This window comes from Desmodus rotundus, chromosome 2 (genome assembly GCF_022682495.2).
Source record: "Desmodus rotundus isolate HL8 chromosome 2, HLdesRot8A.1, whole genome shotgun sequence".
Taxonomy (NCBI): Eukaryota; Metazoa; Chordata; class Mammalia; order Chiroptera; family Phyllostomidae; genus Desmodus; species Desmodus rotundus.
This window is the reverse complement of record NC_071388.1, coordinates 153726921-153748009: the sequence shown is the minus strand read 5'-3', so window position 1 is coordinate 153748009 and position 21089 is coordinate 153726921. Positions and strand designations below refer to the sequence as shown.

Below are 21089 nucleotides of genomic sequence, written 5' to 3'. Positions count from 1 at the left end.
GTTCCATTGTGTAAATGTCCCATAGTTATTTTATCCACTCATCTATTGATGGACACTCGGGCTGCTTCCATATCTTGGTGATTATAAATAACGCTGCAATGAACATGGGGGTGCTTATGTTCTTTTAAATTAGTGTTTTGGGTTCCTTTGTATATATTCCCAGAAGTGGAATCACTAGGTCAAAAGACAAATACATTTTTAATTTTTTGAGGTATCTCCATACTGCTTTCCACAGTGGCTGCACCAGTCTGCATTCCCACCAACAGTGCAAAAGGGTCTCCCTTTCTCCACATCCTCACCAGCACTTGTTTGTTGATTTATCGATGACAGCCATTCTGACAGGTGTGAGATGATATCTCATTATGGTTTTAATTGCATTTCTCTGATGATTAGTGACATTGAGCATCTTTTTCATTTGTGTATTGGCCATCTGTATGTCCTCTTTGAGAAGTGTCTATTCAGGTCCTTTGTCCATTTTTTAATTGGGTTGCTTGTTTTTTTTGGTGTTGAGTTTTGTAAGTTCTTCATAAATTTTGGATATTAAGCCCTCATGAGATGTATCAGCAGATATGTTATCTCATTCTTGTCTTTTTAATTTGTTGATGATTTCCTTTGCTGTGCAAAAACTTTCAGTTTGATGTACTAACATTTGTTTATTTTTTCTTTTGTTTCCCTTGCCTGGGGAGATATATCCGATAAAATATTGCTAAGAGCAATGTCTGAGATTTTGCTGCCTAAGTTTTCTTCTAGGATTTTTATGGTTTTGGGTCTAATGTTTAAGTCTTTCATCCTTTTTGAATTTATTCTTATTTGTGGTATAAGAAGGTGGTCTAGTTCCATTTTTCTGTACAAATCTATCCAATTTTCCCAACACCATTTATTGAATATACTGTCCTTAGCCCATTGTGTGTGCTTGCTTCCTCTGTCGAATATTAATTGACTATAGAAGTATGGGTTTCTTTCTGGGATCTCTATTGTGTTCTATTGATCTGTGTGTCTATTTTTATGTCAGTATCATGCTTTTGAATTACTATGGCCTTCTATTCTAGTATACTGTATTTTGTAGTATATAATACTCATGCATATTTTTGGCCCAGGCTTTCAGGGAAAAAAATCTTTTGTTTTCATTTTTTAATTAATTAATTAATTAATATTTAAATACTTGTTTTTTGTAATATAAAGGAATTTTAGCATGTATTTTAACATATTATGGTTCAAGAAATATTATGTAACAAATAATTATGAGCACAAGAACAGATACAAGGTACAAGAAATTTTATGTATACTGCCCATGTATAATGCACATCCTTATTTTTTCCTCAAAAATTTGGGCAAAAAGTGCACATTATGCATGCCTAAATACTGTAGTTTGATATTATGATATTAGGTAGCATGATTCTTCCAACTTTGTTCTTCTTTCTCATCTTGATAGGAATTGCATTAGATCTATAGATTGCTTTGGGTAGTATGGACATTTAATGATGTTAATTCTTTAAATTCATGAATACTGTGTATATGCTTTCACTTTTGTTTCTTCTTCAATTTCTTCAGTGTCTTATAATTTCCCCAAAACGAGCCTCTTACATCCTTGGTTAGGTTTATTCCTAGGTATTTTATTCTTTTTGTAGCAGTTGAGAATGGGATTATTTGCTTAATTTCCCTTTGTGTTAGTTTGTTATTGGCATATAAAAAATGAAACAGATTTCTGGATATTAATTTTGTATCCTGCTACTTTGCTGAATTCATTTATCAGTTCTAATAGTTTCTTGGTGGAATCTTTGGGGTTCTCTATGTACAGTGTCATGTCATCAGCCAATAGTGACAGTTTTACTTTCTCCTTTCCAATTTGGATGTCTTTTATTTCTTCTTCTTGTCTGACTGCTGTGTCTAGGTCTTCCAGTACTACACTGAATAAGAGAGGTGAACGCAGACATCTCTGTCTCATTTCTGATCTTAAGGGGATCGTGTAGTGTTTGCCCATTGAGTATGGTGCTGGCAGTAAGTTCATCATATGTGACCTCGATTACCTTTAGGTATGTTCCCTCTATTCCCACATTGCTGAGATTTTTTTTTATCATAAATGGGTACTGGATTTTATCAAGTGCTTTTTCTGATTTTATTGATATGATCATATGGTTTTTATCCTTCATTTTGTTTATGTGGCATATCACATTTATTGATTTGAGAATGTTGTGCCAACCTTGCATTCCCAGAATAAAACCAACTTGATCATGGTGTATGAATTTTTGATGCATTGCTGTATTCAGTTTGCTAATACTTCGTTGAGGATTTTAGCATCTATCAGGGATATTGGCTTGTATTTTTCTTTCTTTGTAGTGTTTTAATCTGGTTTTGAAATTAGGATAATGCTACCTCATAAAATGAGTTTGGGAGCCTTCCCTCCTCTTGAATTTTATGAAATAGTTTGGGAGTTAGAGGTTTTAGTTCTTCTTAGAAATTTAGGTACAATTCACCTGTGAAGCCATTGGCCCAGCTTTTATTTGTTGGGGATTTTTTTTTATGACTCCTTTAATTTCGCTAGGTGTAATCTGTCTATTCAGATTCTCTTGATTCTTCCTGACTTAGTTTTGGAAGATCAATTCTAGAAATTTATCTGTTTGTTCAGGTTGTCCCGTTTGTTGGCATATGGTTTTTCATAATATTTTCTTACACTCCTTTGAATTTCTTTGGTGCCAGTTGTTATTTCTCCTCTTTCTTTTTTAACTTTTTTCTTCTCTTTCATTTCTGATTTTAATTATTTGGGTCCTCTCTCTTTGTCTTGCTAAGTGTGGTTAAAGGTTTGTCAGTCTTGTTTATCTTTTCCAAATACCAGCTGTTGGATTCACTGATCTTTTGTATCCTTTTTTAAGACTCTATTTCATTTATTTCTGCTGTGTTCTTTATCATTTCCTGCCTTGCACACAGTTTGGGCTTTGTTTGTTGTTCTTTTTCAAGTTCCTTTAAATGTAAAGAGAGATTGTTTATTTGAGCTTTTTCTTATTTTTTGAGATAGGCCTGTAATGCTATGAATTTCCCTTTTAGGATTGCTTTCCCATTGTCCCACAGATTTTGGATTGTTGTGTTCTCATTTTCATTTGTTTCAATGTATCTTTTGATTTCTTCCTTTATCTTGTTGTTGACCCATTCATTGTTTAATAACATGTATTTAGTTTCTATGTCTTTGTGTTTTTTCAGTGTTTTCTTGTGATTGATTTCTAGTTTCATAGCATTGTGGTCAGAGAAGATGCTTGATATGATTTCAATCATTAAATTTATTGACACTTTTTGTGTCTTAATATGTTGTCCAAGAAAATGTTCCATGTGCACTTGAAAAGTATATATATCCTGCTGTGTTGGAATGAAACGTTCTGAAGATATCAGTTAAATCCTTTTGATCCCGTGTGTCATTTAAGGCCTCTGTCTCCTTACTAATTTTCTGTCTGGAAGATATTTCCACTGAAGTCAATGGGGTGTTAAAATCCCCAGCCGTATTTCTGTCGGTCTTTACCGTTATGTCCATCACTATTTGCTTCACATATTTAGGTGCTTCTGTGTTGGCATGTAAATGTTTACTAGGGATATATCCTCTGGATGGATTGTTCCTTTTATTGTTATGTAGTGTCCTTCTTTGTCTCTTACTGTAGCCTTGATTTTAAAGTAATTTTATCAGATATAACTACTACTACCCCAGCTTTTTTTCCCTTTCCATTTGCATGAAGTATCTTTTTTCCATCCTTTATTTTGGTCTGTGTTTTTTTTTTTCTTTTTTTAAATTATATTTTATGCTATTACAGTTATCCTGATTTTTCCTCCTTTGCCACCCGCCACTCAGTGCCCCCTACTCCCTTAGGCAGTCCCCCCACCATTCTTCATGCCCCTTGGTTGTGCATATAAGTTCTTTGGTTGCATTTCCTATACTGTACTTTACCTCCCCATGACTATTCTGTAACTACCTATTTGTATCTCTTAATCCCCTCACCTCTTCACCCATTCGCCCCACAACCTTCCCATTGGCAACCTTCCAGTAACTAACTACTTTTCTCTTGCTTTTAAGATTCTCTCTTTATGTTTAACCTTTAGCATTTTAATAATGATGTATCTTGGAGTGGGCCTCTGCATCCATAATAATTGGGACTCTGTGCTTCCTAGACTTGCATGTCTATTTCCTTCATGAAATTAGGGAAGTTTTCTTTCACTATTTTTTTCAGATAGATTTCCAATTTCTTGCTCCTTCCCTTCTCCTCTTGGCACCCCTGTGAGGTGAATGTTTTCTTAAAGTTGTCCCAGAGGCTGCTTATACTATCTTCATTTTTTTGGATTCTCTTTTATTTTTGTTGTTCTGTGTGGTTGTTTTTTGCTTCCTTATGTTCCAAATCATTGATTTGATTCTTGGCCTCATTTATTCCACTATTGTTTCCCTGTAAATTGTTCTTTATTTCAATTAATGTATCCTTCATTTCTGCCTGGGTTTTTTTTTATACTGTTTTTTTTTATACTGTTATCCTTCCTCACTAAGTTCCTTGAGCACCCTTATGAGAAGTGTTTTGAACTCTGCATCGATAGATTGCTCATCTCCATTTCCTTTTGCTTTCTTTCTGGACTTTTGATCTGTTCTTTTTCATTTGGGCTATGTTTCATTGTCTCCTCTTTTTGGCAGCCTCCCTGGTTTGTTTCTAGGTATTAGGTAGAGCTGCTATGTCTCCATGTCTTGGTAGTGTAGCCTAATGTAGTAGGTGTCCTCTAGGGTCCAGTGGCACAGCCTCCCCTATCACCCAAGCTGGGTACACAAGGTACACCCTTCATGTGGGCTGAGTACACCCTCCTCTTGTAGTTGAGCCTTGGTTTCTGTTGGCAGATCAATGGGAGGGATTTACTCAGGCCAGTCAGCTACAAGGACTGGCTGTGACCACTGTTTACCAACCTCACCCTCTGTCGAGTGTCTCAGGGGCAGGGTGGTGGTGTTCCTACATGGTATGTAGCTCTCCATTGGGTGTGTTGGCCCTGGCACTTCCTGGGTGGTGCAGGCCAAGGTCAGCCCCCATCTGTGTTTTGTCAAGGGCACCCTGCCTGAGCTGTAAAGCAGTCTGAGATGGCTGCTACTTGTGCTGGGTTTGGAGATTCCTAGGTGAAGCCAGTTGTGACTGTAATCTCACTGCCCCAAGGCTCAATGAAGCCAGCTGTTGCTTGTTTGATAGGATTTAGGAGTCAAGATAAGCCATTCTTATGGAAAAGCAGCTTGAGTGGGCCAGTAAGTTGGGTGGGGTAGAGCCTCTTTGGATCTCCAAGGTGGTTCACACAGCGTCAGCCAGATTGATGGAGGCTCAGATATGGCACTAGCCTACCAGTTCTGTAGGGGGAGGGCTCAGCAAAGGGGCAATGGCCTCTCCTCGCTCTGATGCCAGCCACTTCAGTCTCACCCTGTATACCACTGGCCACTAGTGCCTTTCAAGCCGCTACCCTGGTGCTGGAGCTCAGAGGGAGTGAGTCTGAGTAGGTGAGTCTGTGTGTGGGTTCCCCAAGAGGAACTGCTTAGGGCTCCTCCACTGACTCAATCCCCTCTGATTTTCACAGCCAGAAGTTGTGGGACTTACCATCCTGGCACTCGAATACTGGTTTGGGGGGGCTTGGTGTGGGTCCGGGATTCCTCCTTCCCAAGATATCCCTCCCAGATATTTATCCATATGTGTGTGGAGCCAGCCCATTCCACGTCCATGCCCCTCCTACTAGTTGGGATGGATATGGTTTCTTAAATTCTGTAGTTGTCAGACTTCCATTCATCTCAATTTCATAGTTATTAGATTTCCATTCAACTTAATTTTTGACATTCCTGCTTGATGGTTGCTGTATATTTTAGTTGTAATTTTGATTCTGTTGTGCAAAGAGGCTAGCCATCTCTGCCTATATCGCCATTTTGACCAGAAGCCTCTGTGTGTGTCTTTCAATCTGAGACAGGTCTCTTGGAAACAGCATGTATGTGGGTATTGTGTTCTCTCATCCATTCAGCTACCCTATATGTTTTGATCAGGGCATTTAAGTAATTATATATTTAAGGTGATTATTGTTAGATAGTGTATTTAGTGCCATTTTATTGTTAGACTACTTTCCTTTGTTCTCTTTTTCTTCTTCTTCTTAAAGCAAGCCCTTTAACATTTGTTGCAGTACTAGTTTGGTGTTAACAAAGTCCTTTAGCTTTTTCTTGTCTGGGAAGCTCCTTATTTCTCCTTCAATTTGAAATGATAGCCTTGCTGGGTAAAGTAGCTTGATTGTAGGTCCTTGCTTTTCATCACCTTGAATATTTCATACCACAGCCTTGTGGCCTGAAATGTTTCTGTTGAGAAGTCAGACACCAGTCTAATAGGTGCTCCCTTGTACATAACTACCTGCTTTTCTTTTGCAGCTTTTAGGATCCTCTCATTGTCTTTAAGCCTTGTCATTTTCATTATGATGTGTCTTGGGGTATGCCTCTTTGGGTCCAACTTGTTTGGGACTCTCTGAGCTTCCTGGACTTGTGTGTCTTTTTTCCTTCACCAGATTAGGGAAGTTTTTGGTCATTATATATTCAAATAAATTCTTAATCCCTTGCTTGCTCTCCTATCCTGCTATTCCCGCGATGCAGATGTTGTTATGCTTCATGTTGTCCAAAATATTTAAGTTCTCCTCGTTTTTTAAAGTTCTTTTTTCTTTTTGCTGTTCTGCCTGGGTGTATTTTTCTATCTTGTCTTCCAAATCACTGATCTGATCCTCTGCTTCATCTAACTTACCATTTATTCCTTCCAGTTTATTATTTATTTCAGAAATTGCATTCTTTATTTTGACTGGTCCTCTTTTTATGGTTTCTATGTCTTTTTTCATGCTGTTGAGTATCCTTATAGTCATTACTCTAGACTCTATCTGATAAATTGCTGACCTCCATTTCTAGTTCTTCTGGAGAATTCTATTCTTTCATTTGGGGTCTCTGTCTTCCCATTTTGGCTGCTTCTTTGTAATTTCTGCCTTAGTTGTTAAACTGATCAGTGATATAGCCTCAAGCTGTAATCAGCAGCCCACTTAAGCACCACAGGGTGGGGCAGAGTAATTCCTGCAGGCGGAGCTATTGCTTCCCTCAGGCTGATGCCACTTGGAAGTGAGTGATCTGCCTGAGAAACATGGCTTCTGCAGTATGAGGAATGACTGAGCACAGGGATCCTGGTGTCTGTCCCTTCAGTTATCTCCCCAGAGCCACCAACCTCAGACTCTCCTCAAGCATCTCTAGTCCACTGTGCCTGCCTTCTGCGAGAGCCCAGGGTAAGTAGCTGCAAATAAAATTTTGTGTGTTGGCCCTTTAATAGGTTCTCTGTGTTTCCAGTAGCCTCTCCTTGGTAGGCAGAAACCCTATTGCTTTTGACAGCTGAATGTTATCTGTGTTCCATCCCAGCTCTGGTGCTGTAAGCTGGGGAGGCCAGCTTGGGATTTAGACACATTTAAACACATTTCTCATAGGGAACCCCCGTGGCTATTGAAGTATTCCCCCAGAACTTCAGCTGCTGCATGTGGGAGGCCAGCCCGCCCTCTCGCACCTCCTTCACACTCCCTACCAGTCTTGTGTGGTGAAGTGGTTTCTTCTGTCTGTCCTTGGCTATAAGGCTTCTTTCCAATTAGTGTTCAGTTGGTTATTCAGGACTATTTCTCCACAATTTAGTTGTGATTCCAGATTGGTCCTGGGAGGAAGCTAGTATCGTTTCCACTTACTTCTCTGTCATCTTGGATCCTGTACAAAATATTTTAAAAAGCTTTTTTTGAAGCTGGATGTTTTTAACTCTTAAAATATATAACTTATAATTTCAGTTTAATATTTTTTAAGGAAAATTGAGTAAACTTATTTTTAAAAAATTAGGTGTTCTACTTGTTGGTATCCTTTTTACTGTTGGAAGCCATTTAGTTTTGTGACTGCCTTGGTTCAACCAATTCGCTTCTCTGTCCTTCCCTGTCTTAAGAGAGGAAATACTTGCCTGTCTCCTAGTGTAGCTGTGAAATAAGGAAATAAGTGCCTACAAATCTGGTACTGTTGTTTTTATTGTCCTGTTTTAGATTAGAGCTCTGCAGAAACATGGTGCCTAATATATGAGAAATGAGATTCATTAGTTTTAATATTGGGTGTGGTGACTTAACTAGACAATTTAAGAATATGCTTTAGTGAATGGTACCCAACTCTCTTTGTAAAAAACAGTGCTGATTTGTGGGGAAGGGGTTATATATTGGGCTTTAAAGGTATCAACATATGGACTGTTATAAAGATATGGTTACCTCTTTTTAAAAAATATATATTTTATTGATATGCTATTACAGTTGTCCCAATTTGTCCCCCATTGTCTCCCTCCACATGGTACCCCCCTTCCCTCCAGCAATCCCTCCCTTAGTTCATGTCCATCGGGCATGCATATAAGTTCTTCACCTTTTCTGTGGCCTCCAGTATCTCCAAGTAACATTCAGTATGATGCAAAGTCAGAGAGCACTGCCAGGTTAGATTGCTATCTTTTTCCAAAGGCCACCAAGACAAATTGCGCAGGTTGTATACTGCGCAAGGGTACTTGGCTAAGCAGGCAAGTGGGCAATAAATACAGTTTATGTTCTCTTGTTATCCACAAAGAGGAGAGTCAGCAAGCAAACTCCTGTTTTTACTGCAGGGCAAATAGATCTATGTTGTAAAATGCATAAGCTAGGCAAAAGTCTTTTATAGAGTTTTATACTTTTTGCTGAAACACCTGGGTTTAAGACTTTGAAATTGGCAGGGAGAATATTTTCTGTAGTTGAGCTGATGATAGGATTGAGGGTTTACCTTTTCATAGATCCATATAGCTGATATATAGGGTTGGGCAAAAGTAGGTGAGTACTTTTGGGTATTTGTGAGTATGCAAAAGAGTTTATTCTTATATTATTATTTATTATTTTTCATATGAGTAATTGTGAACCTACTTTTGCCTTACCCTGTATGGTTAATGAATATTTGATAAGGGAGCCCAGAACACTCTGTGGGGAGGGATACTTTGGATAACCATATGCTGAAGAATGAAATTGGAACCTTATCTGATACCACTCACAAAAATGAACTCAAAATGGATAAAAGACTTAAACATAATACCCCAAACTATAAAAGTTCTAGAAGAAGCCATAGAGAAAAAAACTTTTTGACACAGGTCTCAGCAGCAATTTCTGGATGTGACACCAAAAGCATAAGCAACGAGAGCAGACATAAAGGAGCGGGGCTACCTCAAACTAAAAAGGCTCCTGCACAGCAAAAGAAACCCTCAGCAGAATGAATGGGAGAACTATGTGCAAACCATGTATTTGATAAGGGGTTAATACCAAAAATATATGTAAAGAACTCATAGAAATCAACAGCAAGAACACCCAAACAGCCCAATTAAAAAATGAATAGTCCTTCTAAATATTCAGGGAAACCGAATAAACAGTTTTCCAAAGAAGACAAACGAACAGCCAACAAGTACATGAAAAAGTGCTCAAAATCACTAATTATCATGAAAATGCAAATCAGGCTATAATGAGCTGTCAGTTCACATCTGTCACAATAGCATCATCAAAAAGACGAGATACGAAGTTTGGCAAAGGTGTAGAGAAAGGGAACCCTTATGTACTGTTGGTGGGAATGTAAATTAATACAGTCTCTATGTAACAGTATGAAGGCTTCTCAAAAAATTAAAAATATAAATACCATATGGTACAGCAATGCCACTCTGGGTATATAGCAAAAATAAATGAAAACAGGATACCAAACAGATACCTGCACTCACTTGTTCATTGCAGCATTATTTTTAATTGAGTTTATCTGAGTAACATTGATTAATAACATATAATTTTCAGGTGTAAAATTCTATAATACATCATTTGTATACTGCATTGTGTCCTCACCACCCATGTTCTAGTCTCCTTCTATCACCATATATTTGATCCCCTTTACCCTCTTCATGCTCCCCCCAGCCCCATTCCTTTTTGGTGACCACCATACTATTTTCTGTGTCTATGAGTTTGCTTTGTATGTTGCTTTCTGTTTTATATCCCATATGTGAATGAAATCATATGGTTTTTGTTCTTTTCTGTCTGATTTATTTCACTTAGCATGATACTCTCAAGATCCATCCATATTGTCGCAAATGACAATATTTCATAATTTTTTATGGCTAAGTAGTATTCTATTACATATAGTAATATAATTTTCTTTACATTTTTTCTATAGACTAAATTCCTTTTTAACTTAGTAGTGCCATTTTTAAGTTGTTTGCTTAGTCCCTTAAAATAAAGGAAATAAAATGCAATTCATTAAAAACTTGCCTTTTTCAACCAATACGTTGTTATTGCCAGGATATAATTAGAAAAATAATAGAAGAAGTAAGAAGTTAGAAGTAAGCTACACACATAAAACTAGAAAAAAATTATTCCCAACTGTTTGGGGTTTTTTTTTTGTGGTCTTGACTAGAAAAAAAGATACTATGTTATGTGTTGGCCTTTCTCTATCCCTGCTTCTTTCTCACACCTCACTTTACAGATCATTTTTAGGATCAATTTAAATGCTCCCACTACCATTTCTTTGCTCATAGTATTTTGCTACTGATCTTTGTCCCATGGGGAAGGTTTGTGATGCAGAGGAAGAATAAAATGACACTTTGTCGGCACCACAGTGCTACCTGATTCTCTTTGAAACCAGAAATGAGCAGGCAGACATAATTGTTGCCTGAATGAACAGTGAGTACTGTTAAATTTCATCTTGTATTTAGACCAGAAGTCCTTTTACACCTAAAGGTAAATACAAATAGTAGCATTTGGAGTATTTTACCAGTACTGTTTTGATTAAGCCTTCTCTTCACTTGTCATCTTTCTCCAGAAATCATTTGGTGATCTCTCAAAAAGATTCGAAATAAAGCACCGCCTTCAATGTAAAAATTTTACATGGTATCTGAACAATATTTACCCAGAAGCATATGTGCCAGACCTTAATCCTGTTATATCTGGATATGTAAGTATTTTTCTGTTCCTCTTTATTTGGTATTCTCCTTGCCACCAACATTTATGTGGTTCGGGGGAAATTGCTGAAATACTTTCTGGTGGTTTTCTTTTGAGATTTTACAATGTTATTATTTACACTACTTCTTGAAATCAATTGAAGAAATATATAAGGCACATAGACTTAAAAAATTATAACTTGAAAATTTTTCTTTAGATTAAAAGCGTTGGTCAGCCTTTATGTCTGGATGTTGGAGAAAATAATCAAGGAGGCAAACCTTTAATTCTGTATACGTGTCATGGACTTGGGGGAAACCAGGTGAGCACTGCGTTAAAAATCCCCCCTTTTCATTAGTACTTACAGCACAAGTGAGGGGTGACATATTTTTCAGAAGTCCTAAATTAGTTTTATATTCAGGTAAATGGGTGTGTGAAATGTTTTTAGATTAAGTTCGGCAATTTATATTAAAGTTGTAGGGTGCTTCATTTTGTTTTCATTCTGGCTGTAAAAACAATTTGAAGTTGCTTACCCATTCAGTAGAAAGGCAAATGAGAAAATAATAGAATAATGCCTTTTGAAATAAAAAAAAATGAGATCTTTTATGTGGAATTTTGATATTGTGTGACTATTGGCATGGCGATTTTGCAAAATTATATTACATAAAAGACTATATTTAACTGGATTCAATAGCAAATTACATCATGTTAACACCAAAAGAATAGCATTGTAAGTTATTTCAGTGGTCCATAGTTAATGTTCTAAAAAACAGGTATGTTCGTGATTCTCTTTGATTGATGACATCTCTGCCTGTTGCCACTTTTTGACTGTTTTTACCAATTTAGGCTCAAATGTCACTACTTGACCTACTATGAGTAGAGAGTTTTTACCTTTCTTTCCTTGCCTTTTACAAGTGAATTCCTGGAATGATTAGACTCTTTCTTTCATTTATTAATTCAGTAAATTCATGGAGTGACCCCTGCATGTCAGATACTCTGCTGGGTATAAGCAATTTACATTCTGATTCCTTCAGGAAATCTGTATTTCAGAACCAGAGGTTATAGTCAAGATGATGAGGTCTGGGATAAAGTGTTCAGGGTGCTCTGGGGGTGTGGAGAAGGGCATCTGAATTAGACGAGGTGCCCATACCTTTCTGGGGGGAAAGATGACATTTGAAAATATGTTGGGAAAGGTACACAGGAGTTAGTGAGGTGGCTAGTGGGAATGAGAGTGGAACGAGAAGACTGTGAAGAAAGGTATACCAAGGAGAGGAGCTGGTATGTCCCCCCACCCTGGGAATTGTAAGTATTTTGGACCCAGTAGAGTCCAAGATGTATATGGAGGATTTTCGTAGTATTAAATACCATGTCGTATTTTAACAGGATGGGGCTTCAATGATGTCAGTTTTAAGAAGAAAGGGTCAGTTTATGTCCTGGTCCATGTTCTTCCATGCTTTTTCCTGCCATTAGCCTCATCATAATCATTTCCAATCCTTACTCATCCAAACCAATCAATCCACTAAGGACAGACGATTCAGCCAGAGCTAGGGAACAAAAAGTACTACTGAATAGTTAATGTGTAATTCTGAAATGGGAAGAAGATACACACACACGGGTGTGTATGCATGTATGTGTATGTGTATTTATGTGTGTATGCATATATATGCATATTTTAAAAACTTCCTTTCTGTCTAATCATTTTACAAATTATAGATAATTTATAAATATAAATAATTTATACATAATTGAATTCTTTTGGAAATAACACTGGACTATGCTAATAAAAGGTTTTGAGCAATGAGAAATATTTTCTCAGTAGTAAAAATCTTATCACTAAATGTGAAGACTTATAAATTTCTCTCAGGCTTTCTCTAGCATTACATTTATTTTTATCATAAAAGTTGAAGATACATTTACACATTGCTTTATCTTTATACATTGTTCCTATCATTGCCATAAAGATGTTTTTACAGTTTTGTCTCTGGAGAAATAATTCACCTATTCTCCCAACAAATATTTGTATAGAGTATAATATAACTTGCACTGTTATAGTAGTAAAAAAGACAAAGTCCCTGATCTGGTGGAGCTAGAAGAAAAGGAAAAAAGTAACTATGTAAGTTTGGGTATGAAGAAAAATGAAGCAGGTTGGGGGGAAAATGTGTCTGAGTGTTGGGGGTAATTTTCAAGGTTCAGAAAGACCTGTTTGAGAAGGTAACCCTTGGAGTGGAGGCCTGAAGGAGTTGGGAGAGGAACCATTTTCCAGGGGGAGAGCATCCTGGCAAAGGGAGTGCAAGGCCAGAGGCCCAGGGGCAGGGACACAGAGCATGCAAAAGCCAGTGTGGCTGGACCAGAGCGGCCCAGGAAGAGAAGAGTGGGAAATGAGGTCAGCGACACCACTAAGGGCCCCGGCCCTGCAGGCTTTGCAGGCCTTGTTGAAGAACCTGGATTTATTTCTGTGACAGAAGCCCTCTGAGGGTTTTGAGAAGAGAATAATAATTTCTGGTTTATATTTAAAAAGATAACTCTGGCCTCTATCACCTCACTCAGCCATTGATTTTATTTTGGTTTATTTCCTTTAAATTTATTTTCAATCAAGCCTTGCATTTAAACTACTTTGTGAATTTTAGTTTTGAGTGCTAAACATTTTTGAGGTATTATTTAACTTAACCAGTTCCTCATGCTCTTTTCTACTGTTTTGACCAGATAGTGATATTTTTTATAACATAAATCTTCATTGTAACCGTATTTGTATATGCCAGATAAGAATAGTTTGATAATGTGACTAAATTGACAAAGAAACTGCACTGCAGCCTATGTCATTATGACTTTTTAACATCATGTTTTGCTTTTTTCACTTCTAAGTTTAGTCAGTGTTCTTACTAGCTAATAATGTACTCTTTTTGTTTTACCTAAATATCTCCAACAATTTCATATTCCTTATAACATCTTTTTAATGATTTAAAAAAAAATAATCTGAGTAAAGTAAAATACAAGAAGCCTTTCTTACCATCTTTGAAATCATAAAGATTAATTTTTCTTAAAAATGTGTAGCCAGAGTGCTGTTTTCATGACTTAAACCTGTTTTCTTTCAATATTTCCATCTGAAGAACTGTCAGTTATAAAAATGGCTGACATTGTATCTGTGGAAGCAGATAAATTAAGCATGAGACTAAGACCAAGAGAACCCAATTGAATAACAATAAAAATTAAAAATTAAAAAAAAAAAGACCAAGGGAACCAAAGTTGAATTCAGCTAGTGTTTGTAGGGTGTCTACTGTAATACACATAATGAGCTTCAAACAGTCTCTGCCTTGGACATAATAAGGGCTCAATAAATATTAGTGCTAAGACTAACTGTTTTATTACTGAAAATCAATTATTCAGTTATTTAACTTTGATATGTCAGCATTATGAAATCTTTGATTTGTGATGGATGTTACATCTAGTTACACTGCCTGACATTGGTCTGTCGTGAAGCCAGCTAGCTACACGCGCAATTCCAATAAAGTGCAGTAAAAGTTATCCCTGATGGACTATGGTAGCCCTGGAAAGGGCATAATTTTTAGCAGTAGGACAAATTCAGAAAAAACTAAAAGAGGAAGGTAATATTTGAATTGGCCCTTTGAAAAATAAAAGGTAGCTAGACAGAGAAGGATCCAGAAGGATATTCCAGGTGGAACACAATAAAGCAAAGTCTCAGAGTTATAGATACACATGTTCTGCATGATAGAATGGTGTGAAAGGAGCATAGGATGTAATTGGGACAATAGCTGATAAAAGATCGAAAGTAGAAATTTTGTGTACCAATTAAGGACTGTGGGCTTAATCTTAGTTACAGAGTGACTCACTTTATCAGGGGATGTTGGGAAACAAGTAAATGTCATAAAAGATGAACAGCGACTGGAAGCAGAGTGAGTTTCCCTTTACTCAGGCAGTAGAGAGAACTGAAGTATAGGAGCAGAAATTGGAGATGACTGGAGGTATTGCAGTACAGACTCAGAGTACCTGAACAACAGAAGTGAGGATATGGAAGTAAGCATGGGTGGGATGGTTACATTTGAGAGGAGAATTCAGTAGGCCCAAGGGACTAAGTAATTGAACATATGGGGAGAGTGAAGCATCAATAATAGTAGTAATAGCTTAAATATATTGAAAGCCTACCATGAACCAGTTATTGTTGTGATTTGCATGTATTCACACAATTCTCTTTATAACCCTGGCAGGGGTGTCCAACCCACGGGCGGCGGGCTGCATACAGCTCAGGATGGCTATGAATGTGACTCTACACAAAATTGTAAATTTACTTAAAACCTTTTTTTTTTTTTTTGCTCCTCAGTTTTCATTAGTGTTTCTGTATTTAATGTATGGCCCAAGATAATTCTTCCAGTGTGGCCCAGGGATGTTAAAAGGTTGGACACCCCTGCAAGGAGTAGGAGATATGAAATTAGCCATTTTACAGGCAAGGAAACTGAGGCATGGAGATTACCTCCCTCTTTTTTTAATCTTCACCTGAGGATATGTTTATTGATTTTAGAGAGAGAGGAGGGGAGAGAGAGAGAGAAACATTGATCGGGTGCCTCCCATACGCACCCCCACCGGGGATTGAACCCGCAACCTAGGTATGTGCCCTGACCAGGAATTGAACCCACGACCTATGGGATAACATTCTGACCACCTGAACCACCCAGCCAGGGCAAGATTACTCCTTTTAAATGTTCCTATTTAAATAAAAATGCCAGGAATTGAGATGAATACGAGAGAAGGAACATTTGTGGAGAAGAAAAGACAGTTACTATGCTTGCTAGAGTTTTCCAAGCCCTTTTCTATGGAGTACCTATCCCAGCCTCTACCCTACCTAACTTGTAATTTCTGATATAGGAAGATAATAACTTCTTAATTAAGTATCTATCTCTTGGTAATAGGCTGGAAAAAGTTTACAGTATCTTCTATCATAAAATCTCAGCTTATGTTTCTGATACCAATTTTTACCATATTATTTTGTTGAAGTAGACACGACTGCATTATTCAGTAAGTTGCTGATTTTTTTTTTATTGGACTGTTATTTTGCAACTGAACATATAGGGAGCTTTTGTCAGCAATAGCATTCTTTCTTTTACAGTACTTTGAGTATTCTGCTCAACACGAAATTCGACATAACATCCAGAAGGAATTATGTCTCCATGCCACTCAAGGTCTTGTTCAACTGAATGCATGTACCTACAAAGGTCACAAGACAGTTGCCACTGGAGAGCAGAAATGGGAGATCCAAAAGGTACCCCAGTGCAATGAATTCATCCCTTTATGTGATTGCTAGTTTGAGCAGCTCTAATTGCTTACCTGGGAAAAGGCATGAAACACTTTTTATTATTGTTATTCATCAGAATTTCTCAGCTTGTGTTAACTTTGTTATGTTTGTCTACCCATATGATAAAAGAGCATATATCTATGAACTAAAACCTCTTAGAAACAAAGTAATTGGAAAGTTGCTTAGTTAAAGCGTGGTTTATGTAGATCAACACTTCTGTGAATTATTAATAATTGTTGCCCATATTTGTCTTTTTACATTTCTTATAATGCTTCTTGCAGTAGGCATTTTTTTTCTTGGCAGATAGAAAAGGAAATCATTATTTTTTCTTACCTGAAGTGCTTAACTTTTTCCTTCCCTGTTTTAGTGCCTTTGCGAACCTAGAACTGAGAAAATATATAAAAGTTCTTTTCAATTTTTAAAAACATATTTTAAGGCTTAGCTGGAACCTAGTAATTCTTACCTGAAAATTGTTTTGTACGATGCAAGAACAGTATAAAACTGACTTTTATGACTTACACATTTTAAAATTTTGTCACTTTTGGATGCATGGATATGTGTGTATGTGTGTGTGTACATGTGTACACACACACATATGTATATATAAAAATGGAATGTTGTTTAAAAATTGGACTGAGACCTTGCTCTGTATAGCTCTCTTCATTTATGTAATACTTCACATAGTGGAATAAATGGTGTTCTTTACACCAGAAACAGACAAGATTTTATCAGACATAGTTGATCTTAGAAAGATAACCTGTTAAGGACGGTATATATTTGGTGTACAGGTCTCCCTTTAGCTTCAGTGAGGCCATAAAGTAATTTTCGTATTTATCATTTAACTATGAGTTTTGAAACTTAATGTCTTTTCTCTTTCCTTTTATTCTAGGATCAACTTCTATATAATCCATTCTTAAAAATGTGCCTTTCAGCAAATGGAGAGCATCCAAGCCTGGTGTCATGCAATCCATCAGATCCACTCCAAAAATGGATTTTTAGCCAAAATGATTAAGTGTTCCTTAAAATTAAGGAGTTGAAAAAGGAGATATTTTTTCTCATAAAACTGTGACTAGGCATACACTGTAGTTTTGAAAATTATGCAAAAGCAGCTAATTGTAACTTATTCCAAGTGCATTTTTCTTATTTATATCTTGCAATGTCTCTGTAGCATCACTACAGAAATCCCTTGTCTCCATTTCAAAGCACAGTGATTAATAATACCAAAGACTATTTTGAAATGTCCAGATGTAGAGAAAGAGATGTTTACAGTATGATGAAAATCATTTTCCAAGGAAAGTGCTGTTTATGTGTTTTGTACACTCGAGGATATGCATAGGTACATTCACACACTCACAACTTAAAATATTACTTCTAGTTTTTGGGGGGGAAGGGAGAAAGATTTGATACTGTATTTTTTTAACTACATAGAAATGGATCAATGAAGGTCAAACATTGGCTTTTGTATACAAACCAGGAAATTTTTATAGATCTTAAATTTATTACGTGAAAATGCAGGTAAACTTTTTTTGCCTTTTTCTTTACCTATTTGTCAACATGGAATTAAATGAATAAACAAAAGACTATTTTTAACACTTTAATTTCTTGGCAAATTTTAAACTATTTTTTAGTCTGAAGCCCTCTTGACTTGAAGCACTTAAGTCTGTCTTTAACAGGCTTTTCTTCAGTAACAATACTGTGTTTTCCCAAAGAAATTTAAAATACATTATAATTTACTATCTGTTGACAACATGTGTTTTTCCTTTCTGAAAGTCTTTTTTTCTTACCCAAATTTATTAATCTTGAATGTTTGTGAAATTGAATTTTAAATGCAGACTACTTAACTCATTTAAAGCTAAATTTTATTTGTTACTGATTTAATTCAATGTGTTACTGTTCAATTAATAGATTGTCTTTGTAATAATTTTTACTTATCAAAAAAACCTATTTCTCTCTATGTGGAAAACACAATAAAACAAATCCTTACAATTGTAATCATTGGATTTAAGTATTTTTATCTTTTGGATAAAATATATCATTGATAATAGGTGGGGGGAGCATGAATTTTGTATCCTGAATTTCTGAGCACTTACCGTAGAGCTGTCAGATATTTCTTAGGGAAAATTCAAACATTTGATACCATGGCATAAAAAATGGGGAATGGAGAAGACTCCGTGTTAGATGTTTAGAAAGTTTTCTACTAATTTCTGATAACTTTCCTTGAACATCTGATAGGGTACATTTTAAAAAAATTGTGATGCTTGTTTAAGAGATTTAGCACTTTTTTCTTTTTGGCCATTTTACATATAGATCTCTTATATTTGTATTTAATAAGTAAAATATGTTTGGCTTCATATTTTAAACCCAGCAGAACTCAGGTGTCCAAAGAAAATGTTTAAATTATTGATCCCATCTTCTCATTATTTGTACCTTTGAAGTTGTATTTTAAAGTTTTTAAAACCCTGCATTCTTTAATTTGTTGCAATGCCAGCTTTTATTTCAATTCAAGTACCATTTATTGTGTGTCTAACTTTGTGACAAGTTATGGTAGTCAGAGTAAGACATTGCCTTGGAGCTTAGGTCTTATGGAGCAGAAAGAAAGACAACTAATTTTGAAATAGTATAATGAGTGGCATTATGATGTTATATTTTATGCAGATGACTGCTCATTATTCATATTTGATATTTCTTTAGTGAGTAAAGATGTTTCTTTATTACTATGGCATACTAATATGTATTGTGAAATATACACTAGTACCCACTTACACGTACAACTTCTGTTTCTCATTTTGTTACTCTAGAGCAGTGATTTGTAACCAGTGCACCACAAGAATTTTTAAAACATCCAGTACCTGACTATTTAATCGGGGCACTGACCTCTTTTCCCTGAGATTGTGAAATAAAAAAAAAAAAATGACAACAACCAACACAATAATAGCCATCTGATGTGAATGAATCAAAATTAAACCTATTTTTTGTCAAATCAGCAAATAATATATATTTGGCGTGCCACAGAATTTTAGTAATTCATTTGTGTGTAATTCATGAGATGAAAAAGGTTGATAATTGCTGGTCTACAGTAAACATCCAGGAGGAAATATTGCTTTTAGTATTTATTATATCATAATAAATAACAAAATAAAAATAAAACAAATTCTCAGATATTTTGTAAATAAGCATAAGTAAAACATATGAAAAAACCCCCGAGTGCCCTCTGTGTGTTAGTCACATGTTGTCATGTCAAGAGCCAACCCAAATCGATTTAGATTAATTAGGTTGACTCTACTGTGGCTGTGTTAAATGCATTGAAAGGGAGAGTTCTTACTTGATTTAGGAGGCTTATACTGTGACTCAGGTGTCTGAAGGGATTTGTCTTTTGGGTTGGGTAGTATCTTTTAAATGTCTGAGTTTTGAAACAGTGCTCAGAGGAAGTTATTTATGAAGCCTGGCTGACATCCACTTGAGATATTTGAATGTGCTCAAGGGTGAAATTGTGGAACTCTCGCGCAGTTTGAAACTACCCTGGCAAACGCTGCGGAAGACCTGCCGTGGCTTTCTTCTAGAGGACCAAGTCCCACGAGCTCTAGATTGGGAACCTGTACTGCCACACCTGCTGGGTCAACCTGATGGGCAGGCTCATTGAAAACTGGCATGTGACTGCACGATTTAACTAGATACTATGTAAGTCATAAAAGTATCAGAGCAAAAGGTAGGGGAACTGCTACTTCTGAGAAAACAAAGCTGAATACTTTGGGAAAACTAGAAAAATATTAAATTATTTTTTTAAATGTGGCCAAGTTAAATGGGGATGAAGATCATAAACGAGAGGGAAAGCAAAACAGAAAAAAATCTAGGAAGGTTCTGTGCTCAAATTGCTTCACAATAGGCTTTAAAGAAAGCAAAGCAAAGTATTTTTTAGATGATGCATTTTTAGTGTGGTTTGTGCAGGAAAGATGTTGCACAATTCCCATAAACCAATTCATACTCAAATAAAAGGCCTTGGCCCTACAATGGAATAATTGTGAAGGGATTAATATACATACAAATGTAGGAGAGTGTGTGTGTGTATTTTAAGTTAAAGCTGTTCTATCTGTATGTTCATTTTTATGATGTTTTACTTTAAATACCCTTTTTAAATCATCATTTCACTGTGAACCCAATTGCATTAAAGAGGAGGTTTATCCTCCTCACATATAGTCCGTGTTGCTCTCTGATCTTCAACTCTAGTTTTCAACAATATTTAGGAGATACCCTCTTGTTTCTTGACTGTAGTAGGCATCAGAAGCTAGTGATAGACCAAATGGCTTCTATCTTCAAGAATTTTACAGGCTAGACTGTGTGCCCACCACTGAAGTATCATAATGACACTATTTTGAAGAGAAACAGTCCATGACGGACTCAGCACCTTCAGCCTCTGGTGAGTCCATTGCCAGGAGATAGAGGAGAAAACAGAGGAAGCCCATAGCTATAGTAGTGCTTCCCAGATTTCGTTGTGCACACCTGGGGAATCTTATCAAAATGCAGGTTCTGATCGATTACGTCTGGGGTAGAATCTATGATTCTGCATTTCTAATAAGTTCTCAGATGATGCCAAGATTGCTGATCCTAGAACAACACTGAGTAGAAAGACTGCCCATTGAACCAGTGGGCTCTTTGAGACTACATGACAATTTCCATCATGCTTCACATCTCTGATTACTTCCGGAACCACAAGTCAGTATTTTCTATTATCTGTTATTGAATAATATTATGGTTCCCTGGTAACTCCTACATCCTTTGTATATCCCTGATTTGG

The 21089-nt window shown here is 36.4% G+C and overlaps 1 protein-coding gene across 2 annotated transcripts in view; it reads left to right on the top strand.

The window, feature by feature from the left end:
• Nucleotides 1-18289, top strand: part of GALNT3 (polypeptide N-acetylgalactosaminyltransferase 3) — a 61556-nt gene extending 43267 nt beyond the window's left edge. For both annotated transcript variants that reach the window (XM_045187351.3, XM_024579868.4), the window contains exons 8-11: nucleotides 10877-11008; nucleotides 11213-11314; nucleotides 16112-16264; nucleotides 17187-18289. In XM_045187351.3, the coding sequence (XP_045043286.1) occupies nucleotides 10877-11008; nucleotides 11213-11314; nucleotides 16112-16264; nucleotides 17187-17309 (510 nt within the window). In that variant the 3' untranslated portion in view covers nucleotides 17310-18289. The remainder of the gene's footprint in view (nucleotides 1-10876; nucleotides 11009-11212; nucleotides 11315-16111; nucleotides 16265-17186) is intronic.
• Nucleotides 18290-21089: the final 2800 nt, after the last annotated feature.